Below are 26868 nucleotides of genomic sequence, written 5' to 3'. Positions count from 1 at the left end.
CTAATCTTGGTTTCATTTACCAGAGAATCTTGTTTCTCATGGTCTGAGAGTCTTTTAGATGCCTTCTGGCAAACTCCAAGCGGAATGTCATGTCCCTTTTACTGAGGAGTGGCTTCCGTCTGGCCACTCTACCATAAAGGCCTGATAGGTGGAGTGCTGCAGAGATGGTTGTCCTTCTGGAAGGGTCTCCCATATTCACAGAGGAACTCTGGAGCGCTGACAGAGTGACCATCGGGTTCTTAGTCACCTCCCTTACCAAGGCCCTTCACCCCTGATTGCTCAGTTTGGCCGGGCGGCCAGCTCTAGGAAGAGTCTTGGTGGTTCCAAACTTCTTCAATTAAAGAACGATGGAAGTCACTGTGTTCTTGGGGAACTTCAATGCTGCAGAACTGTTTTGGTACACTTACCCAGATCTGTGCCTTGACACAATCCTGTCTCGGAGCTCTACGGACAATTCCTTCGACCTCATGGCTTGGTTTTTGCTCTGACATGCACTGTCAACTGTGGGACCATATATAGACAGATGTCTTTCCAAATCATGTCCAATCAATTGAATTTACCACAGGTGGACTCCAATCAAGTTGTAGAAACATCAAGGATGATCAATGGAAACAGGATGCACCTGAGCTCAATTTCGAGTCTCATAGCAAAAGGTCTGAATACTTATGTAAATAAGGTACCGTTTTTTTTTTTTTTTTTTAAATACATTTGCAAAAATTTCCAAATAAAACTGTTTTCACTTTGTCATTATGGAGTATTGTGTGTAGATACAAAAATCAATTTTAGAATAAGACTAACGTAACCAAATGTGGAAAAAGTCAAGGGGTTTGAATACTTTCCGAAAGCACTGTAAGCACGCATGCATGCATATATATATACACAAACTCAGCAAAAAAAGAAATGTCCTCTCACTGTCAACTGCGTTTATTTTCAGCAAACTTAACATGTCTAAATATTTGTATGAACATAGGATTCAACAACAGACATAAACTGAACAAGTTCCACAGACATGTGACAAACAGAAATGGAATAATGTGTCCCTGAACAAAGGGGGGGTCAAAATCAAAAGTAACAGTCAGTATCTGGTGTGGCCACCAGCTGCATTAAGTACTGCAGTGCATCTCCTCCTCATGGACTGCTCCAGATTTGCCAGTTCTTGCTGTGAGATTTTACCCCACTCTTCCACCAAGGCACCTGCAAGTTCCCAGACATTTCTGGGGGGAATGGCCCTAGCCCTCACCCTCCGATCCAACAGGTCCCAGACGTGCTCAATGGGATTGAGATCCGGGCTCTTCGCTGGCCATGGCAGAACACTGACATTCCTGTCTTGCAGGAAATCATGAACAGAACGAGCAGTATGGCTGGTGGCATTGTCATGCTGGAGGGTCATGTCAGGATGAACCTGCAGGAAGGGTACCACATGAGGGAGGAGGATGTCTTCCCTGTAACGCACAGCGTTGAGATTGCCTGCAATGACAACAAGCTCAGTCCGATGATGCTGTGATACACCGCCCCAGACCATGACGGACCCGCCACTTCCAAATCGATCCCGCTCCAGAGTACAGGCCTCGGTGTAACGCTCATTCCTCCAACAATAAATGCGAATCCGACCATCACCCCTGGTGAGACAAAAATGTGACTCGTCAGTGAAGAGCACTTTTTGCCAGTCCTGTCTGGTCCAGCGACGGTGGGTTTGTGCCCATAGGTGACGTTGTTGCCAGTGATGTCTAGTGAGGACCTGCCTTACAACAGGCCTACAAGCCCTCAGTCCAGCATCTCTCAGCCTATTGCGGACAGTCTGAGCACTGATGGAGAGATTGTGCATTCCTGGTGTAACTCGGGCAGTTGTTGTTGCCATCCTGTACCTGTCCCGCAGGTGTGATGTTCAGATGTACCGATCCTGTGCAGGTGTTGTTACACGTGGTCTGACACTGCGAGGACGATCAGCTGTCCGTCCTGTCTCCCTGTAGCGCGGTCTTAGGCGTCTCACAGTACGGACATTGCAATTTATTGCCCTGGCCACATCTGCAGTCCTCATACCTCCTTGCAGCATGCCAAAGGCACGTTCACGCAGATGAGCAGGGACCCTGGGCATCTTTCTTTTGGTGTTTTTCAGAGTCAGTAGAAAGGCCTCTTTAGTGTCCTAAGTTTTCATAACTGTGACCTTAATTGCCTACAGTCTGTAAGCTGTTAGTGTCTTACTGACCGTTCCACAGGTGCATGTTCATTAATTGTTTATGGTTAATTGAACAAGCATGGGAAACAGTGTTTAAACCCTTTACAATGAAGATCTGTGAAGTTATTTGGATTTTTACGAATTATCTTTGAAAGACAGGGTCCTGAAAAGGGGACGTTTCTTTTTTTGCTGAGTTTACACACACACACACAGTATCAGTCACCTACTCATTCAAGGGTTTTTCTTTATTTTTACAATTTTCTACATTTTAGAATAATAGTGAAAACATCAAAACTATGAAATAACACATATGGAATCATGTTGTAACCCAAAAAAGTCTTAAACTAATCAAAATATATTTGAGATTTTTCAAAAAGTAGCCACCCTTTGCCTTGTTGACAGCTTTGCACACGCTGGGGCGACCGTTAGAGATATTTGGAACTCACGTGTGAAAAGGTTCATAACAATACCATAAAGTAGGCTTAGTTATCTTATTCTCTGTCTGTGAGATAGGTGGGTATGTCACGGTCTATGCTCAGCCAGCTAATGCACCCCATTTAGCAGTGGAGGCGACAGTTAAAATGGAATTGACTGGTTTGGGATCAGATTAGAGGATCCCAGCATGGTTCATCCCTTAAAGAAGGAGAGCACTCCATAGGGCTATCTAAACAGCTGTGAATCTGCACAGGGAAAGGGAGTGATATGAAGGCAATTCTGACCGTAGTATTTCACAGTACCAACCAAGTCAGTTTCCCCACCACAAACAGAGACAATGACATGGTACTGATCTGCTGGTTGGAGGTCGTCAGTGAGCTCAACAACACATGGAGGTGAGGTGTGGGTTTGTGTGTGTGTGTCTCGCTTGGAACTGTTGAGTCAGCTGCAAATATACACAACACACAAAATATGCATGGTGAACACAATCTGCTGTAGATGAGGTATGAAGAGCTAATTCTTCATACAACAAACGGCCTCTTCCACTAGCAGCAGGCATAATAGGATTTGGTGGGCTCTGCAGAGGCCACACCTCTCAGCAGTCAAGGGCACAGACTAAACCCACCAGGCGTTACATTGTTCAGCCTGAGTAAGACTACAGGGGGAGAGGGAGAGAAAGAGAGCAGGGAGAGAGAGAAATGGAGTAGAGGAGAGCGCAAGAGAGGGAAAAATAAAGAGAAGGGGGAGGAGAGAAAGGGGGAGAGAGAGAGAGGCCGACAAGTGGGAGTGGGAAAGCACAGTTGAGCTACCAGGATTCAGGAGGCTTTAGATTACCAACTCATGTATTCAGCAGCAAAGAGGACTAGCAGCAAGACCCACAAGTCAGGTTCAGTTAAATTAGCCTGCTAAAATACACTACATGCTTGTGTAATGCATGCAAAGCACATTTGTCCAACATTTAATGCACTAGGTTCAACAAGCAAAAATCCTATGTAACAACATAACAGGTTTCAAGAAATATGCTCTGAGAAATGTATGCTATGTTATCATGGCAGTCTGAGCACCAGCATTTTTCAGTGAAGTTACAACTGTTGTGTCCCCACACAATCAGTCTGTCTGACAGGCTGGAAATACTTGTACTGTTAATAATCTGTAACATTCATGATGCAGCTACGTCAGAGCAGTCACAGCCAGTGGGGGGATGCTGAGAAGGAACACAGTCACAGCCAGTGGGGGGATGCTGAGAAGGAACACAGTCACAGCCAGTGGGGGGATGCTGAGAAGGAACACAGTCACAGTAAACATCTTTGACTAAAGACCTGGAAAAGACTAAATAGAAGTTATTTGTGAAGCAGGGAAAAAATTAAGAAGCTTGAACTTGGCCCATCTGCACAAGTCTGCCTCCTGCCTGCAGGTCTGTGGGGGGGGGGGGGGGGGGGGGGCTCTGCCGTGGCCTCTGAGCTCAAATCCACTGACCCTGGAAAAACAAATGTGCTTTTTATTGGTTCTGGAAATAAGAATAGAAAAGGACTTGTTGTGAAAAAATATATTTCGTAATCTTAACAGCTGACTGCTGTGCTGCTGACAAATAGGCCTGACACCTAAGACAATACAAATATTGTTGCTTTCAGAATAAGGCGTCCCACTTAAAAATATATATATAATTTACATCCAACAGTGAGGAAGACCTCCAAGAACCACAAAGTTTATTTTTTAAAAGTCTACACCCTATAACAAAAACAAGCACACAGAAATGTCTTCCCCATTCTTCCTCCCTGAACTAACAATCTCTATGGTGACATGTCTTATATCACCAGTGAGCAAAACACATCCTTGTTCTACTAGACTTTCTCCTTCAAAAAGCATGAGCAATTTATAGAAGCTTTCACACATGCCCTGAATAACCATCGCTCTCTCCAGCTCAATCTGACAGTTGAGTTGGGACACAAAAACATTGGCGGGGGGAGGAAGTTTTCAATAGAACGGAAACAAGATCTATTTGCGTGCAGCTTGACAACAAACAAACCATGAAGAGGGTGAGGGAGGAGAACGGGGGTCAGACTATTGAGGAGGCCGGGGCAGACGGGCAGTCAGCTGGTAACAGTCACCATTTCCCCCCAGTCAGTCCATTGTTTTAGCTGTAATGACACAAGATGGCCGCCTGGTTTCCTGCCAGGGTTCACAGAACACAGACAGAGCGGGACCGGCGGTTGGTCTGTCACACAGATCTGAGTGGGTGTTTTACTGTCAAGAGCCTCCTTTTAAAACACTAGGGCCAACGGACTCCAACAGATGGAATGCAACAGTCGCCGCTCCTCGTCGGCCTGGCGGCTCACATGGAGCAATGGTCCCATTCTGGTTTCCTGTAGTGTGTGTGTGTGTCAGGGCATTACATAACGGAGTAGAAGGAGAAGAATGTGAGGAGCCTGCTCAGTGTTCTGATTAAGGAGCATGGAGGATTAGAATTCCAACGGAACACTCGATAGCGATACTGAGAGTTCCGTTGGCCCCGTGTCTGTGAGGCTAAACTAAAATGCAAAAACACACTGTCAAGAGAACGACAAGTGTTCTGTTACGTCATGTGAAGGACCGCCACATTTATAGTCAACCTATCTCATTACAGATAAGGTAACAGCACAAACCTAGTTCATCAATGCAAATAAAAGATGCATGGTTAGGCTAACTCTTGCTAACACAATATTAACATTCAGGGGTTGCGGTAGGTTTCAGAAATCTGTATTTTCAAAACGCAGATCGTAAAAACCATTTCACCTGTGTTTTATATTGAAAGTTACGTTTTTTTGGTTGCTTCAAGAGTGATCAGGGGCGTTCAACTAGTTTTCCTTTACACAAAATACATTAGCGCAACACATTGGGGGCGACAGGTAGCTTAGTGGTTAAGAGCGTTGTGCCAGTAACCGAAAGGTCGCTGGTTCTAATCCCCGAGCTGACTAGGTGAAAAATCTGTCGATGTGCCCATGAGCAAGGCACTTAACCCTAATTGCTCCTGTAAGTCGCTCTGGATAAGAGCGTCTGCTAAATGACTAAAAATTTTTTTAAAAATGTAAAAATTGCTTCAGATGACAGAAGCGCAATGCTATTTGGCTAGCAGCCACATATAGCTAGCTAAGTAAAAACGACCATCATATTTATGTTTATCATATAAAGAACGTAGCCAGCTACATTTCCTAATGTTTTGCTTCAACTTAATCTAACATTTTAACAGAGAAAAGTACACTGAGAAAGGTACCAGAGAAAAGTGCCTACACATCAGTCCGAGCACTGTCTGCTGACAGAATGCCGGTTCGACAACGAGAGCTTATTATTACAATAACAAGCATTTTTGATTTGCGTTTACAACACATCAAGATATTTCTTATACGTTTAATCTTTTTTTTCTGCGTGAAATTTTTTTCACGTGACCCCAGAGATTAGTATGTTAATTGAACACACAACCTTTGACACATCTCTCCCCTCTGCTCTCCTATAGATCTGTAATCCCCTTTAACCATGCCCTCACACACACCCCCTTCCCACATATCTTAACCTTCTCTCATCATGTATCTGATCTGACACAGGGCTGTGTTAACCCTCTTATCCCCCGCCTCAGGTGTTAATTACCAGGTTCATAGACACCACAGGGCTACAGACACCGCAGGGATGGTTACACACCTACCCTGTTGTCGATGGCTACAACAGTGTCTCCCCTGCAATTTGCTTCAACAACTTCCCTGACTTACTGCACAGATGAACACATCTGTGTCTGTGTACAACTCCCCAAATCAATGCCCCTGGCTGACGATTCGTGGACAACACACATGGGACTGTCTGGACTTCCACATTGTACAAAAGCCATTGTATACCTCTGCCCATTTCCTTGGCCACAAGCTAAAGAGATCTCCTCTGCACTAGCAATATTAGGCTGTGTCATCCTCCACATCCTTTGTTATATTGTGCCTTATGCCATCTTTTGGGTCACAGTTAGAGGCCAAACTGAATAGTGATCAATACAATTTTGGAGACAGGAAGGAGGAGATCAATATATTTGGGCTGGGGACCTCAGGGGAGTCTGTCTGGGTCCCAGGCACCCTAATTAACTGCAGATCATTGATTCTTCCAGATGGGCCCCAAAAAAATAATAGTTAATCTCACTCGGCCGGTTTAAAAAAATCAATGCACATCTTGTGCTGTGAGTGAGTTGGCATTTTCCTTCACCGCATCCATGTCTGTCTGATGAGAACAATGGTAACTACTAGCTAGAGCTGTTGCTTTGTGTCTCTGGAATGGATCGAATGGTTAACAAGGCATGGAAGGTTTGCACTTTGCAGGGGGGCTAGAAAGGAACGCAATTTTCAGTGTTCACCTGCTTTCCCCCCCTTTGCTGAATACAGATGCATGTATTGAGCTCATGGGGCTTCTAGACCATGTAATAAAGACATTCACCAGCCTCAGTCCCTGACATCACAGGTACTGCTGATGTCACATGGCTGTGTTATTCAGGGTTGCTCTAGGGAACAGCTGGTGGTAGATATCAAAGAAACGGCAGCTCAGCTAGTTATTGCAACAACATTGTGGGTTGTGTGTCTGTGTTTTAACATTGTTGGTCGTCGTGTGTGTGTGTGTGTTTATGTGTGTTACTCACAGTTCGTCTCGTTGCCGTTGTGACAGCACCATGGTGGCGGCAGGGATATGTGGGCGGGGCCAGGGGTGGTCGAGCAGAGGGCGTGGCTTGCAGCTGCTGCGGTTTCCCCGGTCAGAAGATCAGATCAGTTCAATCTAAACAACACCAGACACACACTGACAGCGATGGCGTTCCGATTCACAACGACGACTCCGGCTAACTGGGGGATGGAGGCGCTGCCACTAACGCAGGACTCTGCCCCCCAAAAGCTCTGGCTCCAGGAACGAGACGAGAGGAATGCCTGCAGAAGGGTTACCAGTCAGTTCTAAACCGCATCTGGAAAGAGAAAGAGAGGGAAGAATATGAGCAAGGGGATAGAGAAAGTAGAGGGAGAAGTAAAGAGAGCGGGAGTGAGAAAAAAGGAGAGAGCGACAGAAAGAAAGCGGTCACTATTATGTATGCATGACAGACACACCATAGAAGAACAGGCAGAGAGGGGGGATGGGGACCATAACATTCATATGACAGTAAAGAGCATCTGTGTCTCAAGCCATCTCCTCTCATCACACTACTTAGATCCAGAAAGATATAGAGAGGTCACAATAATACAGCTGACCTCTGTTGCATCAATAGAATGTGTTGACCAAGCCTTATAGGTACAGTGAGGGAAATAAGTATTTGATCCCCTGCTGATTTTGTACGTTTGAGACAGAATAACAACAACAAAAATCCAGAAAAACACATGTCAAAAATGTTATAAATTGATTTGCATTTTAATGAGGGAAATAAGTATTTGACCCCCTCTCAATCAGAAAGATTTCTGACTCCCAGGTGTCTTTTATACAGGTAACGAGCTGAGATTAGGAGCACACTCTTAAAGGGAGTGCTCCTAATCTCAGTTTGTTAGCTGTATAAAAGACACCTGTCCACAGAAGCAATCAATCAATCAATCAATCAATCAGATTCCAAACTCTCCACCATGGCCAAGACCGAAGAGCTCTCCCAGGATGTCAGGGACAAGAGTTGTAGACCTACACAAGGCTGGAATGGGCTACAAGACCATCGCCAAGCAGCTTGGTGAGAAGGTGACAACAGTTGGTGCGATTATTCGCAAATGGAAGAAACACAAAATAACTGTCAATCTCCCTTGGCCTGGGGCTCCATGCAAGCTCTCACCTCGTGGAGTTGCAATGATCATGAGAACGGTGAGGAATCAGCCCAGAACTACACGGAGGATCTTGTCAATGATCTCAAGGCAGCTGGGACCATAGTCAACAAGAAAACAATTGGTAACACACTACGCCGTGAACGACAGAAATCCTGCAGCGCCCGCAAGGTCCCCCTGCTAAAGAAAGCACATATACAGGCCCGTCTGAAGTTTGCCAATGAAAGAAAGCACATATACAGGCCCGTCTGAAGTTTGCCAATGAACATCTGAATGATTCAGAGGAAAACTGGGTGAAAGTGTTGTGGTCAGATTAGACCAAAATCGAGCTCTTTGGCATCTACTCAACCCGCCGTGTTTGGAGGAGGAGGAATGCTGCCTATGACCCCAAGAACACCATCCCCACCATCAAACATGGAGGTGGAAACATTATGCTTTGGGGGTGTTTTTCTGCTAAGGGGACAGGACAACTTCACCGCATCAAAGGGACGATGGACGGGGCCATGTACCGTCAAATCTTGGGTGAGAACCTCCTTCCCTCAGCCAGGGCATTGAAAATGGGTCGTGGATGGGTATTCCAGCATGACAATGACCCAAAACACACGGCCAAGGCAACAAAGGAGTGGCTCAAGAAGAAGCACATTAAGGTCCTGGAGTGGCCTAGCCAGTCGCCAGACCTTAATCCCATAGAAAATCTGTGGAGGGAGCTGAAGGTTCGAGTTGCCAAACGTCAGCCTCGAAACCTTAATGACTTGGAGAAGATCTGCAAAGAGGAGTGGGACAAAATCCCTCCTGAGATGTGTGCAAACTTGGTGGCCAACTACAAGAAACGTCTGACCTCTGTGATTGCCAACAAGGGCTTTGCCGCCAAGTACTAAGTCATGTTTTGCAGAGGGGTCAAATACTTATTTCCCTCATTAAAATGCAAATCAATTTATAACATTTGTGACATGCATTTTTCTGAATGTTTTTGTTGTTATTCTGTCTCTCACTGTTCAAATAAACCTACCATTAAAATTATAGACTGATCATGTCTTTGTCAGTGGGCAAACGTACAAAATCAGCAGAGGATCAAATACTTTTTTCCCCCTCACTGTATATTACAATGTGACACCCAGCAAGAGTTAAAAACATCCTCATTTTCATCAGGTGTTTCATCTGTTCAACTCTCCCAGTAACCCCACTCTTCTTGTACCTTCCCGCCACCAACACCCCCACTACTGCAGCCCTATGATCTAGCCTGGTCATGTCATGGTGACCGTTTAGTCTGGAGCCCTTGGTTCCCCCTGTAGGGAGTTCCTGACACATGTAGAGTAGAGAGATGACCCCGATTCATCCAGCTGCAGGCAGCCCACTTCAGTTCCCATCCCAATGACAGTACAACAGAACAGTAGAAAGCAGGATAGACTAACGGCCGACTGTGCAGCCAAATCTCTAGGCAGTCCCAAACTATAATTTCTCCATTTCACTTCTCACGGTTCCCTCAGAATTGGCTGATAACAATTCATATGAAATCAACTGACAAGGGCTTCAAAACAACAGGGCTCAAATAATAGAATTAATAAAGTAATCAATGGCCTTTTGAGTCTCATGGTTTCAAATCATCTTATCTACTACTTATTTTCATAAAAAATCAATGTAAGAGGGCTTGAGTGCTTCTCAAGCATCATCCTACAGGAAAACATACTGTACACTCAGGAACCAATTGATGGTACTTGGGATTAACCTGTGTTAAGCAGCCACGGCCATCAGCCACAGTAAGCCTCTTAGTCTACTGGGAGCAGGATCACGTCATCTCACCCAGACCAGTAAACAAAACACAGCTGTTAAATGCTAAGGGCTTCTTCTCCTCCAATGCATTCCTCATGTCCCTACTCCTTATTTCCTTCTCAACAACGACAGAGGAAAGCGAGGAGAACATTGGAAGAGAAGATCAATTCCAGCCTTTGCTTCAACATAGCACCCAGTCAGTACAGGGTGACCTAAAGGCACAGGGCCCCATGGTGACTGGAAAACACCCTAAGAGATGTAACCTACTGGAGGAACATTCAATACATTCCTTATATCAGTCAACAGTCAACATGATGCCTAGGTGATCCTAAGGCTGGGGAATTTCCACCTGTTGCTATTTGCAGACAGTAGGCCTATTTTTTAGTAAGAGAAAGGGAACCCTTTGACAGAGCAGCAAGAGAAGTACCTACATCAAAAAAAAATCAGCAGAGATTGCCTAGTCAATAGATTAGGGCTGTCCTCAACAACAAAAACATCTTGGTTGACCGAGAGTCTGTTCTTTCGACCAATCGATTGGTAGACATTTTTAAACTTGTATTTTTCCATATATAGACAAACCCTATGTTTGAATAAAATCAACTATATGTAGGCTACTTTTTCTGATGCTTTAAGCACTGCAATTAAAAATTAAGACAAATTACCAGAGGGAGCCAGAGATCATTATAGCCTTCCCGACCTGACCCCCCCTCCTCCCGCAGGCCTTCGCAGATTCTGCCATTAGGCAACTTCTAAAGTTGCCTGTAATATGCTACACCAGCGAGCGGTCCCATTTGGAGTGCCAATTTATCGTACCATTTCTACTGATCTGCGTGCCAGTTATGATTTTCATATGCACATTTTCATTAAAATTTATAATAAAGTCTTCATATCTCAAAATCAATGTCATGTGGTTAATGAAAATATCTAAATGAAAATACTACAAATCTAAAAGTAACTTATATTACCATTGCCAATATGTACAAATAGCCTACATAAAGCCAATAAATAAAAACATTGCAGCCCACAGTTAGAAAAGGTCCTGATAAAAACACATATCCTATAAATCACATTGGCTATGCATCGCCTGTCAGCAAGGAACTTGATACATTGTATCAACTATTAACTTGGGCCTGAAGCTGGGGCTAGCAAACTTGCAACATTGTATAAAATATTCTGGGCCCTGTGTATCCTGCACCAGTGAGCTCCTGACAGACAGACACAGCTGTAGGCTATTTCCCCTTTCATGCTGAGTGGTTATCGAAAGAGAGAGCTGAAAATATTTTTCAAATAGGCTACGTTGAGGAACTATTGTAATTCTCAATGGATGTAAAAACAGACTTCCTTTACTTGCTTTTTGAAATGAAAGAAAAAATTACTTTGAGAAGCGCCACAGTGATGGTGGTTTAAGAATCAGAAATAGTATCAGATCCCAAATGGGCACATTTAAGCCTACATTTGTGTTAGATTAATTTGGATTTTAAGAATAATGACTAAAGAATTTCACCCCAAACACAGTATAAATGTTAGAATTATCATGTAGTGTCAAACCACTAACAGAGGGGGCGGTACTAACCATTCAAGGGGGAAGGCGGGAACTGTTTAAGAAAGCCACCTAAAGGTGGGAGGAGCATAGTGTCTTTGTTTGTCAAGGGGTATAAAAACAGTACGTTTGCGTTTTTGAGCAGAGCTCTCCTTGAATAAATTTACCGATAATTACTTGTGGATTGTGGACCTTGAATCATTGATGATTAAAACCAGAGCTTTACAACCTCTGGTAATGATTCAAGCTTAGGTTGAATTAGAGATAGAAATTCACATGACAATTTGCACGCAGGCCAGGTAGCCTAGGCCTAGTTCTATGCGTAATCAGGTGTGTGTCCTTACTCAAGATTGACAGGAGCGCTCCAAACAAAAGACAATGAATAAACGGACAACTCGTAAATGGAATTAAATAAAAGTGTAGCCTAGGTTGCGTGTTCTGCAAACAACGTGTCCACTCCTACAATGACAACGGTAAGACTGTGTAACCAAACATTATAGATTAGAAATGATGGTAAGTAACGGTAAATGTATTACTGGTGAGCCATCCCCATTGCGTCTGCAATGGATTAGTCCACTCAGACAGACGTCAATCAGACAGGTGTCGTGTACCATAACATAACTCAACTAAAAAAAATCTTGGTCGACCAACAGCCTATCGACAAAACAAAACGATCATTCTACTAAATGGGGTCAGCCCTACAATAGATTCTACACAAAACCAGCAATGAGGAATACCGGTATCAATAAAACAAACGGAAATGGTGGTTATTTTTTTATCAGCAGTTGGTGGATTTGACACTGATGTAGCAGAGCAGTCAGAACTGGTTATCAGCAGCAGATAGCTAGAGGAGAGAGACATGGGGCTTTGGCCTGGACTCTGATGTGAATGTGAAGTGCCCTGGGCACCACCTGACCTATGAACACTGATGTCATCACCATGCTAGCTGTAATCACCCTGTCATACACTGACTGCTGGGGCAAAGTCTCAGGGCTTTATTCAGTGAGGTGAATCTTTCACAACGTTTCAGATAGAACACTGCATTGGTTGCTCCCATGTGTCATACACTCCAGGCAGGGGCTTCATGGCTGGCAACATGAAAGCAGTAGGTTTGCTCTGGATAAGAGCCTGCTAAATGACTGTAGAGCAATGTAACATGTTGATTTTCCATACTAGATATTTGTTTATATTAATAGCTGTGTGTAATTTGTGTATCGTGTTAGACATTGCGCTTTACCATTCTCATTGCGGTGTTCCATCAGTAGTAAGTACACTGTTGGATCTAGTGTTGTCACCATACCAACATTTTACAAACTGTACGATACCAGGCCAAGTATCACGATATCACAGGGGGAAAACAAAAATAATCAGTGGTCTAGCATCCTGTTCCCATTTCTAAATGTTCTGCGCATGTGCTACGCAAAAACTTTTCACAGAAATTCACACTTCATACTCAATATAACACATTGAATTTAACTTTACACTGTTCAGTGTATAATAGAATACTGCATAGAAAGGCTGATTTGCTAATATTTGTAAAGGCCTACCTCTGATGTGGCTGGAGGAATGGGAGAAAGGAATATACATGCACAATGATGTGCATGTCATTGTGGCAGTAAGGGGAAAACACTGCATGAAACCTTTACTCTTCAGTTACCACAGACACACTGTTTCCCTCCCTCTCACAAACACACTGCACCCAACTTTTAAAACGTTAGGCACCAAACAGAATTGAAGGAGCATCCCCCCCCCAAAAAAAGTAATCTAGTTTAGGCTTACATTAGGCCTATATGAATCATACCTTTGAAGCACATCTCATGAGTGCAGACCCCTTTCCTTTCTGTCCATGCCAATCAAATTTGCCTAGACCTACTGTCAGGTTACCAGGTTGTTAGACAGCTAGGTAACATGACTGAACAACGTTTGATAATGTAGCCATCTAACAACCTGGTAACCACTAATTAGCGGCCCAGGAACAGTTTAAAAACAGCCCGTGACATGGTTTGTGATATTATATAAAATGTGCGTGAATCCCTTTAGAAAGAATAAAAGGCATCTAAGGTAATATTGGTCATAGTCTTTGAACCGTGTAGGCTAGGGACGAGCTGTTTTCTTTGCTGTAATTCTGCTAGCATGCCCACTCAATTTCCCCTCTCTGGCACTCAGAGAATGTATGACAGTGAACTTGCAAAGTCTACTCAGACTGGCCTTCGCTGTTGGTTATAATAGGCAATGAAATGACAATGTATGAAAATGTCTTGCTCTGCTCCAATATAACAAATGTACAAATCTAATAGACTCATCAGAGTCTGGATCCCCGTTCGGCATCACAGCTAAATTATATTTAAAAAAGTGATGGAGGAATAGATGCGCATGAAGACCGGATGGAGAGAAGCAGGTGAGTGAGGGCTGGTAGGGAATGTGGCAGGCTGATTTATAACTACCACACGTGATATGCGCATTCAAGTGAAGTGGATATTAAAACAGCAAAATGTTGATTTCCGCCTAAAGAGACATACCCAAAAGTAACTGCTATTCATGTGTAATTACATGACTGACATGCCAAAACTTGGTATATTTGGAAAGATGACATCTGGGAGATTATGAGGAAATGATCAGAAGATAGGAGTTATAGTGTCAGAATACACAAGATCAAGCACACACAAATTAACTTTTTTATTTATTTATTATTTTGACAAGCTATAAGTGAATTATTGATTCCCAGAGCTGGAAACACATCAGATGTCTTCCACAACATGTGAACAATATCAGAAAAAAAATATGGGATTGATAGACCTAAACTAGAAATGGGCAGATGCTTTATTAAGTGTTGTAAGGTGTGGTCACAGGACGTTTCCAAGTGTCCCTAAACCTCTCCAAAGTGGCATATGTCTGTAAATTAGATAATTCCAGTGCTATTACATATTTGCAATCCCATTTGTTCAGTATAAATATACAATTTCTACCATTTCAACCTCACTCAAACATTGTGGTGGTGTCAGGAGACATACAGGGGATACCCAAGTGCTTCTTCTACCTCTCCAAAGTGCCTGAACTTTTAGCCTAGGCACATCCACTGTATTGGTCCCACATACAAATGAACTGTTTACAAAAACAATATAAAAAGCAACAAAGACATAAAAAAAATCTACTAATGTCTTATCAAACACAAACCTGGTTACACATGTCCTTCACTAAAAAAGGTGCAAAAATATAAATAAGCTGAACGACACTACCAGTCAAAAGTTTGGACAAACCTACTCATTCAAGGGTTTCTTTATTTTAACTATTTTTTACATTGTAGAATAATAGTGAAGACATCAAAACTATGAAAGAACACATATGGAATCATGTAGTAACCAAAAAAAGTGTTAAACAAATCAAAATATATTTTATATTTAAGAATCTTCAAATAGCCACTCTTGCCTTGATGACAGCTTTGCACACTCTTGGCATTCTCTCAACCAGCTTCATGAGGTAGTCACCTGGAATGTATTTCAATTAACAGTGCCTTCTTAAAAATTCATTTGTGGAATTTATTTCCATCTTAATGCGTTTGAGCCAATCAGTTGTGTTGTGACAAGGTAGGGGGTTATACAGAAGAAGTAAAAGACCAAGTCCATATTATGGCAAGAACAGCTCAAATAAGCAAAGAAACAACAGTCCATCGTTACTTTAAGACATGAAGGTCAGTCAATACGAAACATTTCAAGAACTTTGAAAGTTTCTTCAAATGCAGTCGCAAAAACCATCAAGCGCTATGATGAAACTGTCTCTCATGAGGACCGCCACAGGCATGGAAGACCCAGAGTTAACTCTGCTGCAGAGGATACAGTTGAAGTCGGAAGTTCACATACACCTTAGCCAAATACATTTAAAATCAGTTTTTCACAATTCCTGACATTTAATCCTAGTAAACATTCCCTGTCTTAGGTCAGTTAGGATCACCACTTTATTTTAAGAATGTGAAATGTCAGAATAATAGTAGAGAGAATGATTTATTTCAGCTTTTATTTCTTTCATCACATTCCCAGTGGGTCAGAAGTTTACATACACTCAATTAGTATTTGGTAGCATTGCCTTTAAATGGTTTAACTTGGGTCAAACGTTTCCGGTAGCCTTCCACAAGCTTCCCACAATAATTTGGGTGAATTTTGGCCCATTCCTCCTGACAGAGCTGGTGTAACGGAGTCAGGTTTGTAGGTCTCCTTGCTCGCACACGCTTTTTCAGTTCTGCCCACACATTTTCTATAGGATTGAGGTCAAGGCTTTGTGATGGCCACTCCAATACCTTCACTCCTTAAACCATTTTGCCACAACTTTGGAAGTATGCTTGGGGTCATTGTCCATTTGGAAGACCCATTTGCGACCAAGCATTAAAATTCCTGACTGATGTCTTGAGATGTTGCTTCAATATATCCACATAATTTCCTTCCTCATGATGCCATCTATTTTGTGAAGTGCACTAGTCTCTCCTGCAGCAAAGCACCCCCACAGCACGATGCTGCCACCCCCGTGCTTCATGGTTGGGATGGTGTTCTTCGGCTTGTAAGCCTTCCCCTTTTTCCTCCAAACACAACGATGGTCATTATTGCCAAACAGTTCTATTTTTGTTTCATCAGACCAGAGGACATTTCTCCAAAAAGTAGGATCTTTGTCCCCATGTGCAGTTGTAAACCGTAGTTTGGCTCTTTTTTATGGCGGTTTTGGAGCAGTGGCTTCTTCCTTGCTGAGCGGCCTTTCAGGTTATGTCGATATAGGACTTGTTTTACTGTGGATATAGAGCCTTTTGTACCCGTTTCCTCCAGCATCTTCACAAGGTCCTTAGCTGTTGTTCTGGGATTGATTTGCACTTTTCGCACCAAAGTACATTCATCACTGGGAGACAGAACGCATCTCCTTCCTGAGCGGTATGACGGCTGCGTGGTCCCATGGTGTTTATACTTACAGATGAATGTGGTACCTTCAGGCGTTTGGGAATTGCTCCCAAGGATGAACCAGACTTGTGGAGGTCTACAATCTTTTTTCTGAGGTCTTGGCTGATTTCTTTTGATTTTCCAAGATGTCAAGCAAAGAGGCACTGAGTTTGAAAGTAGGCCTTGAAATACATCCACAGGTACACCTCCAATTGACGCAAATTATGTCAATTAGCTTATCAGAAGCTTCTAAAGCCATGACATTTTCTGGAATTTTCCAAGCTGTTTAAAGGCACAGTCAACTTAGTGTATGTAAACTTCTGACCCACTAGAATTGTGATACAGTGAATTATAAGTGAAATAATCTGTCTGTAAACAATTGTTGGAAAAATTACTGTCCTAACCGACTTGCCAAAACTATAGTTTGTTAACAAGAAATTTGTGGAGTGGTTGAAAAATGAGTTTTAATGACTCCAATCTAAGTGTATGTAAACTTCCGACTTCAACTGTAACTTGCAGCCCAAATAAATGCGTCACAGAGTTCAAGTAACAGACACATCTCAACATCAACTGTTCAGAGGGGACTGTGTGAATCAGGCCTTCATGGTAAAATTGCTGCAAAGAAAACACTACTATAAGGACACCAATAAGAAGAAGAGACCTGCTTGGACCAAGGAACACGAGTAATGGACATTAGACAGGTTGAAATTTGTCCTTTGGTCTGGAGTCCAAATGTGAGATTTTTGGTTTTAGTTCCCACCGTAAAGCAAGGAGGAGGTGGTGTTATGGTGTGGGGGTGCTTTGCTGGTGACACCGTCTGTGATTTATTTAGAATTCAAGGCACACTTAACCAGCATTGCTACCACTGCATTCTGCAGCGATACGCCATCCCATCTGGTTTGGGCTTAGTGGGACTATCATTTGTTTTTCAACAGGACAATGACCCAACACACCTCCAGGCTGTGTAAGGGCTATTTTACCAAGAAGGAGAGTGATGGAGTGCTGCATCAGATGACCTGGCCTCCACAATCCCCCGAACTCAACCCAATTGAGATGTTTTGGGATGAGTCGGACCGCAGAGTGATGGAAAAGCAGCCAACAAGTGCTCAGCATATGTGGGAACTCCTTCAAGACTGTTGGAAAAGGTGAAGCTGGTTGAGAGAATGCCAAGAGTGTGCAAAGCTGTCATCAAGGCAAAGGGTGGCTATTTGAAGAATCTCAAATATAAAATATACTTTGATTTGTTTAACACTTTTTCGGTTACTACATGATTCCAGTTTTGATGTCTTCACTATTATTCTACTACGTAACATTTATATTAAGGAGAAAAAAAAAAATTTATGCACTCACTAACTGTAAGTCGCTCTGGATAAGAGTGTCTGATAAATGACTAAAATCTCAAATCTAAAAAATAGTAGTAATTAAGAAAAACCCTTGAATGAGTAGGTGTGTCCAAACTTGACTGGTACTGTATTTACAAATGGCATTTGTCTTCGTTTTACATCCCAGGTGTAGATGATTGGATTTCACTTTCCCCGTAGCTTGTACATGTGATGATAGTCTTAGAAGCAGTCCTTCTCTTCCAGGAAACAAAAAGCGAACTGGCATTTCGGACAGAAGATCTGGCATTTCACCCCCCCACCCCGTGTTTTGTGAAATGCTTGCAGTTCTATATTTTGTCTTTTGGCATGTGTGATGGACAGTGGCGCTCACCTTGAGTGTGTGTGTGGGGGGGGGGGGGGTTGTGAGATTGCTTTGGGCCCCCAATTCAGCCATTTACAACACCAGCTGCTCTCGGAAGGCCAACTGGGAGAGAGGGGTTTGACCTTTTGCTTTGGCCATCTGCTTGTGGAGAATGAAAGCATTTACTGTAGCAATGTCCACAAAGTGGAAAAAAAAGTATTATACCACTTCCTGGTCTTGTAGAGGACCTGGTAGTAGCCTATCAGAGCATCAGATCGGTCGACACACCCCCCAATTGCTGGCATTGTAGTCCTTCACAGAAACAGAAACAAGGACATTCTTCCTTTTTCACCCTCCTTGAGACATGGTTGTTATTGAATGCCGTATGCTGTGTGGTGAGCATGGTTACTTCCCGTGTCCTTCCATTTCACAAAAAGCAGCTGGTTAGTCCTGATCCAATTTATGGTCCCCCTCTCTGCGGTCTTTGTCATGTGGTTTACCTTGGTCTTGGGGAAACCCATTCTGTTAGGACGAATGGTGCCACAAGCCCCTATTTTATTTTTCAAGAGGTCTATGAAAAGTGGATGTAGAACTATCAGACAGGGTGATTGACATAGCAGTGGGGGGTGAAGACCTTGACCGGCAGGGGCGCTTGCTGGGGAGGGGTGGCTCCCAAATGTCATCATCCAAATCCTCTGCATCCTCCACTCTGCGGTGAATAAAATAAAGGGATATATTGTTGTAAGACACACAGAATTACAGTTGATTAAATGTAATTGTAAAGTAAAAACACAGAGCCTAAACTGTATCTGTACAGTGACTCACACAGGTGTGAAGCGCACACACACACACAATGCAAACAGTAACACTTTGGAGACAAAGGCAGAGGTGAGAACCACAAATAAACAATGACCATGAGAGTTTAGTGGCCTCTCCAAAGTAACAAGGATGAAACTTAGACAATAACTACATTGACATTACTTGTTACATAGGCCTATGTAAACTAAATCCAAAGCACAAAAAGCAGACAACTTATAAAAAACGAAATACATGGTCAATGAGCTATATAAAGTCATGAAAATAATTTACTTACAGATCTAAAACTGGATCCAATCCTTCTAGAAAGCAATCTTCATCAGCCGAGTCGAAATACTCGTTGTCCAAATCGCAACCCCTGATCTGAGTTTGACCAGTATTTTATTCAAAGCTTCTATGGTCGGTATACTTATTCATAGCCGCCTTCTTTTTAGCTTCCTGTTCGATATTCTTAGTTTTAAAGCGATGAAATCTGTTTACAATGTAATGTAGCGTACTCAGTGCGTCTCGTCTGAGCCAGGTAGCAATAGTTCGCATTACGCATAAAAGGTTCTAGGCCTTGCTTTGTCCCACCCAGGTCAACTGCATATCCTTGGAAAGTGTATCTCATTAGCTACAAGACTGTCAAGGTGCCATAGTAGCCAATCCCCTGTGTAATGGATTTCTTCAGCGCGTAAGCAGGCAACGTCATATTTTTGATGGCACTCGGTGGACATTTGATGTTGCCATTCAGTCATACATCATCAGATAACATTGGCAATAGGCTAGAATTGCACCGTCATAGGATGCCACCATTCCAACAAGTCAGTACTTCACATTTCTGTCCTCCTAGAGCTGCCCCGGTCAACTGTAAGTGCTGTTATTGTGAAGTGGAAACGTCTAGGCGCAACAACGACTCATCCCGCGAAGTGGTAGGCCACACAAGCTCACAGAATGGGACCGCCGAGTGCTGAAGTACCTAAAAATCGTCTGTCCTCGGTTGCAACACTCCCTACCGAGTTCCATACTTACTGAAATGGGTTTCCATGGCCGAGCAGTCGCACACAAGCCTAAGATCAGAATGCGCAATGCCAAGCGTCGGCTGGAGTGGTGTAAGCATGACAATGCCCCCGTGCACAAAGCGAGGTACAGGCATTCTATCAGCAGCTCTGACTGATGTGTAGCTACTTCTCTTAGGTAAAATATAAATAAACTTCAAGCAAAAGATTAGGAAATGTAGTTGGCTACCTTCTTTCTATGAAAAACAAAAATAGAATGGCCATGTATCGTTTCTGCAAAAAATACCTTGCTTTTTCATTGTAAGCTAATTGACTTGTGTCTGCTATCCAAAAAGTGATGCACTATTCACAAGAAAATGAAGCCATTTTCTACCAAATGTGTTGCACTAATGTATTGTGTGAAGGATAACTATAGCTGCATGCCACTGATCACTATTGAAGAAAAACAATTTTTACTTCAATATAAAATGCAGGTGAAATGTTTTTTTGGTCTGATGCAGATTTCTGAATGCTAACACGACCCCTGATGTGTGTGATGATTCTCTAGTCTTTGTGTACCCACGGGCACTGAACAATAAGGAAACCATCAGCTATCCAGAGTTGGCATGGCTGTGCCCTGTGGGTTGACAACTTGGCATAGACCGCTCTGTATGTTGGCATAGTCTGCCCTGAAGGCTGGTGCTCTTCAATAGGGCTGTGCTCTGAGTCATAAGGGCGCTATTTTATCAGCTGAATGAGAGTTCAACAGTGAAACAGCAGCGGACTATGCCAATAATCTTGATTATCATCATACCCAAGGTGATGAGGTGTGTGCGTCTGTGTTCAGAGTCCTCCAACTTTCCCTGTTTCCCTGTGGTCAGGCAGGGCTCTACAGTGCGACCATGTTACTCGCATATGCCTAAATATTTTGTTGTGCGATCTGGAATTTTTTATTTAGGAGCATCAGTGCGGCTTAGAAAATTTAAGGATTCTAGCATCAATCTAAGTAATATAATTTTTAAAAATCAAAATCCGTCAGTTTAAGCTAGAGATCAGTTTTTTGTGCGTTGGATGAGTCTCAATCCACCACATCCACCAATGTCGCACTTCCGCATCTACAGTGAAAGGTGGCAGAGCTTGAGCGGTGTTTGTCAGACCATGAGACACCCCGAAAATTGGTTCTCTCACGAAAACGTCTGTAGCATCCGAACGGTTTGACCTACAAAACAGAAAGGGAGACTCTCACGAACACGATGGTGGACTATTTTGCTCTAGGGCCCCCACAAGTGTCAGGGGACTGTCTGAAGTCGGTACAGTCATTGTGCCAACTTCTGTTGGTGGTGTCCGAACAGTCACAGGACTCGTCTGAAGGTAACCGGTACCGGTTTTTAAAAAATGAATGGAAGTATGAAGGTAGTTTTGTGCCTACCCAAAAAAGGGGTTAAATATTAGTATATATACACTAATATCTCCTGAGTTTTCTTAGATCTCCTAGATATAGGACAGACACTTCAAAACCTTATTCCTTATGATTCATTTTTTGACTGTCTTCCTTCCCCATTTATAAATGTGTTATTCAATGCATTTCTCTGGGCTATAGTAGTAAAGGCCAAATTCAATATCTTATCAAATTATAAAAAATGTGTATACCTAAAAGGGGTCCTAAAATTTCAAATAAAATAGCTACATGATCCATAATATATGATCTTATAAAAAGAAACGATATGTCAGCTTAGAACATGATTCAACAGGCTAACAGAACCCGACAGATAACCTTTGTAATTCTTCACCAACATCTTAAATCCTTACAATAGTAATGTATACTGATATTGCATTAAATGGGCAGCAGGTAGCTTAGTGGTTAAGAGCGTTGTGCCAGTAACCGAAAGGTCGCTGGTTCTAATCCCCGAGCCGACTAGGTGAAAAATCTGTCGATGTGCCCTTGAGCAAGGCACTTAACCCTAATTGCTCCTGTAAGTCACTCTGGATAAGAGCGTCTGCTAAATGACTAAAATGCAAAATGTTAAATGTAGTCAATGCCTTTCAGAAGTCTAACAAAACAAGGCCATGTACAAAGGAATGGCAAATGCTTCAGCGGTACACTACTATGGAATGATGGAAACAATGGGTGGAATAACACAACACACTTAGCATGTAGTATTTAGCAGCTCTATCAGACTGTGCCAGAATACAGCAATAGGGATTTAGAAGAATCCCTGCCCAGGGGCAAGTCCAATATCACTGCATTCCCTTTCCCAGTCCCAATCACAATAGCATGATTCCTTTGCTGTTCCTTGCCCTAATATCTACCCCCCCCCCATCAATCCAAATGGCTTTGAATATAGAGTACATTAAATGTTGACGCCCTGGGCCTGTATTCATAAAGCATCTCGGTTTAGGAAAGCTGATCTAGGGTCAGGTCTCCCATCCATATGAAAAGCAAAACTCATCCTAGATCAGCACTCGCTTTATGAATAAAGGGCCCTGACTCTACATTTACATTTCTGTCATTTAGCAGACACTCTTATCTAGAGCGACTTACAGTTATGCGAGTGCATACATTTTTATTTTTCATACTGTCCCCCCGTGGGAATTGAACACACAACCCTGGCGTTGCAAACGCCATGCTCTACCAACTGAGCTACATCCCTGCCGGCCATTCCCTCCCCTACCCTGGACGACGCTGGGCCAATTGCGCGCCGCCCCATGGGTCTCCCGCTCGCGGCCGGCTACGACTTTACCTCTCGTCTGTCTGCTTTGGTTATTGGATGAATAATTGCTACAGGCCAGGGCTCTACAGTGCAACCATTTTACTTGCATATGTGCCTAAATATTTTGCTGTGCGACCTGGAATTTGAATTTAGGAGCACCAGTACACCTAGAGAAAAAATAAATAATCACACATGATAATTGTTGCAATGATTACTTCACTGTACCGCAGCCCCCGAGTGCCATGGAGAATACACTGAGAGCAGATTCATGACAGTCATCCTTGCACCATTACTACAAAGAAAACAACTTGTTACCTCATATTTTTCAATGCGCTCCTACATTTCTTTAGCCCTATTCAGACAGGATTCGTTTTACTGGGAGTGGTCGGGTATTGTAATTATGTGCACATCAAAACACCACATCTGTAATTTTAGTCCCGTCCGAATCTGCCATGTCAGTAATTTTTACATGGCAGGGAAGTAACAATTCCAGCCAGAATAACCTACGTTCTTTTGGCAAACTCCAAGGTCCTCTGATAATACTAGTCCCGTGCGAATCGACATCCTTGTGTTTTGAGAGAAATGTCTGAGTTTGATAGGTGTTGCTCACGGTTTGAGCAAGAAAACAATAACGGATTCAATAAATTGAACTTAGTGCTGCGCATAGCCTATATATGAAGGGCCTACATGTATCTACTTTCACAGTGAATGCTTTTATTTATAATGTGTGCGTATGAATTGAATATTGCTAAATGCATCAGTAAAAAAATGTGTGCCTATTTAATGTAACCCTTGCTGTTAATAGATGGCAAAACAGCATACAACTGACCTAAACTTTTGGAAATTATAAGTTCACTTTTGCATCCATAGCCTTAAAATGCATCTCAAGCGCACTCTTTAGCTCACATCTGAAGGCTGGGGGGCCTTTAGGACGTACTGTAGATCGCTAAATTATCCTAATGATTATGATCACACTTCCTCAATTCAAATATTAGGGCGACACTATACCAAAAATGGTTTGGTATGGTTTAGAAACTTGGGAACCAAGCTCGAGTTATACGTGCAGCCCTGTTATCGCCTGGACTTGTTGAAATATCTTCACGCCTAGAAAAAAAAAAGTAAAAAAAACCTAACTGTCCATTTATTGAAAAAAAGAAAGAATTACAGGGAGCTGTTTTGAATTGCCCTCTGGAATAACGGCCATTCTGGGGTAATAATTACATAATCAACGTTCTCTAGTAATACTAGTCCCGTGCGAAAAAGGGCTTTTGTGTGTTCCTAAATTGTTCAACTTAGGCGCACACATGCTCCTTGTAAAAAAGGTCAGCATAGAGCCCTGCTACAGGCAATAATGTACAACATGAAACATGTCCCTGATAACTACAACTACCTAAGGGACCTGACAAAAGCAGACAATGATGTCAAAACAAGGATTGAAAGTGTAACTGGTAATAATACGTGGACTTTAAAATCAAATCACCGGTGTCCACTCTACATTTCTGGACACTGTGGTCTGACTGGATACCTACAGCTACTGTGGTCACATTAAATAATTAATGTCAGACACAACACTATGCTAGTTTCTCTCAGGGTCCACGGTCCTCAGTTCACTTGCACATTGGAAAAACACCACCATTTGAGACAAGTTATTTTAGGTAAACTAGCGTGCTGGTTTACCACAGAGCTCTGGTTAGACAGAGAGTTCAGCATTGATTAACTACTCCCATCTCTGCCTGCAACCAAAATACACTCAAACTCTCCAGGTCTGCACACAGGTGCACACACACACACACACACACAAACACTGAGGCAAGCTGCCACTCCACAACACCAGCATGTAGGGGGGGGGGAATGTCTAAAATAGCAGCTGGAACAGCCAGAACCTCTAACATAGCCTAGGCTACATACATACAGATGGGATTTTCAGAGCTAGTTAGTTATTCTGTAAATAATGACCAGCTTGTGCACAGTATGTCCCTTATAGGTGGGCAGGGCACTCTTGCAGAAATTATTTGAAGAGCTTTATCACTAATTGAAAATGACGGGATTGAACATCTTGTACACAGTGCAATCTTCCAGAGTTTATCAACTGGGCTGGCTGCAATGGCTATTATACAAGCTATCTGGGATGAGAGTAGCCTAAAGCAGCCAGGGATAAAATGGGTGGCTGCTGCTACTATACATTCACATAAAGCATTAATTCTTAAACTTAACACATATCAAACTGAACATATCTTAGCCTTGTTGACTATCCACATCCTAGCAAGAGTGACAGAAGAAGTCAATCTTGGCTATTCCTCCTTCCATGCACATTTAAGCTGTCCAATTGAGACAGATGGCAGGAGGAAGGAACCATGATCGAGTGCAGTGACTGAATGTGCACCACCGCTGCAGAGAAGCAAAGTGAGGCCAATGAAACATGGGTCTGGCCATCACTGCTGTCAGAGTCCCCTGATAGAAGAGCCATGATTAGCAGATCAGAGTACACATCCGCTGAGGGAGTGCTGTGCTCAGCAGCAACACGTGGTCTGTGGTACAGACAGGACTCTGGGAGAGTCCGAGGAGAGGTTCTGCTACAGGCCAGGGCAACACATCAGTGAGTGCTAGCTAAACCACTGGCAGAAGACAATAATAATAATAATAATAATAAATTAAACTTTTATAATGCTATTCATTACATAATTAATCTCAAAGCGAGTTAAAGCAACAAAAATACATAAGATAAGGCTACTTAACAAATCCAAGTTGACTGCACACAGGCCAACATTAAACTGATCAGAACAAAGATCAAATTAAGGGTTTTCAGTACATTTTCAATTGCTCCATGTAGGCTATGCAGTGCACCAGGCAAATCAAGGATCAAGACATTATCCATTTTTAGTTATGCATGACAGGATTTGGGAATCAAGCTGCTATATAGAACAATGGCATGAGCTGACAGGAAATATTATTATGCGTACTGTCACCATATTTCCCAGTCTCTCCAGGATTTCGGGAGTGATTTTCGGGCAGAAATTCCTGATTTTGTGAGGCAATTCTGACATATGCATTGATTTGGTCAAATTTGGGGAACATTTTTGGGTGAGAGGTGGCTTGATTTAACCATATTATGCGGTAAATATGCAGTGTTTGGTTGAAATTGCAAGCCCTCTTTTTGTACTGCAGGGATTAGTCAGTTTTATGCGATAATTTGACTGTTTTATGCGGAAATAGTGCAGTGATTTCCAAGTCCTCGCATAATATGCAGGAAATTATTGATTACCAAAAACATTGGGATTGGAAGGACTGATTTCCAATTCAAAATCCATTGAATGAGCAGTGGCACTAAGCTGTCCCAGACCCAGATACAGAGAAAGGAGGGTAGCTGCTGGGCTGGCAGGTCATTACTAGCAGTGTGTGTGTTAGACCAGTCCTCCTGTGCTGAAGGTCAGCCACTGTCCTACTGTGACCTCTGGGCTGGAGCTCAAATCAGGGTAACGTGGGCATCTGGTGCTGACTGTGTTAGTGAGGCACTCAGCATTCACAAAAAAGACACACCCTGTCTCACTCTCGTATCCTCTCCATCTCCCTTACTCTGCCTCCTTCTACACAGAGAGAGGAATCAAACACCCTCCCCAGTGCAACCTGAAAAAAACAAATGTTCCATGTTGCTATGGGTCAGGTACCACTCAAAACACCGAAAGGTAGACTAAACAGTCCAGTTAACATAGTCCCACCTCTAGGATAACAGCCAAATATGACAGCATGTGTTTACTGAGGCCATTATGAGAATCACAAATACCATGATTACCGATTAGCCATCTGGCACAAAAGTAGATAGGTTTGAGGGTACCCATGCGTTTATATTCTTAGGATTATAATAATGTGCTTTATTTTCTAAATTAGTCTGGAAAGTTGTCAAGCCTGCAACCACAATCAAGTAGCCTATTAACAGATCTTAAAACCCCCCATTCATAAAAAATATAACACTTCAACATCTCTGATTGCTTACATCAAGTGACTGTACCTATTCAACCAAGTAGGGTTCACCAGCATACATTTACATTTTAGTCATTTAG

At 42.8% G+C, this 26868-nt stretch overlaps 1 protein-coding gene across 2 annotated transcripts in view; it reads right to left on the bottom strand.

Annotated features, from left to right (window-relative positions):
* The window catches only part of LOC311105382 (lissencephaly-1 homolog A-like), a 61588-nt gene that overhangs the window by 32608 nt on the left and 2112 nt on the right, over positions 1-26868 (bottom strand). For both annotated transcript variants that reach the window (XM_084147521.1, XM_084147522.1), the window contains exon 2: positions 7254-7568. In XM_084147521.1, coding sequence (XP_084003647.1) covers positions 7254-7285 — 32 coding nt within the window. In that variant the 5' untranslated portion in view covers positions 7286-7568. The remainder of the gene's footprint in view (positions 1-7253; positions 7569-26868) is intronic.

This window comes from Coregonus lavaretus, assembly GCF_964263955.1.
Source record: "Coregonus lavaretus genome assembly, chromosome: 30".
NCBI classification, from domain to species: Eukaryota; Metazoa; Chordata; class Actinopteri; order Salmoniformes; family Salmonidae; genus Coregonus; species Coregonus lavaretus.
Note: the sequence above shows the minus strand (reverse complement) of the source record. Positions and strands in the feature narration are given on the sequence as shown.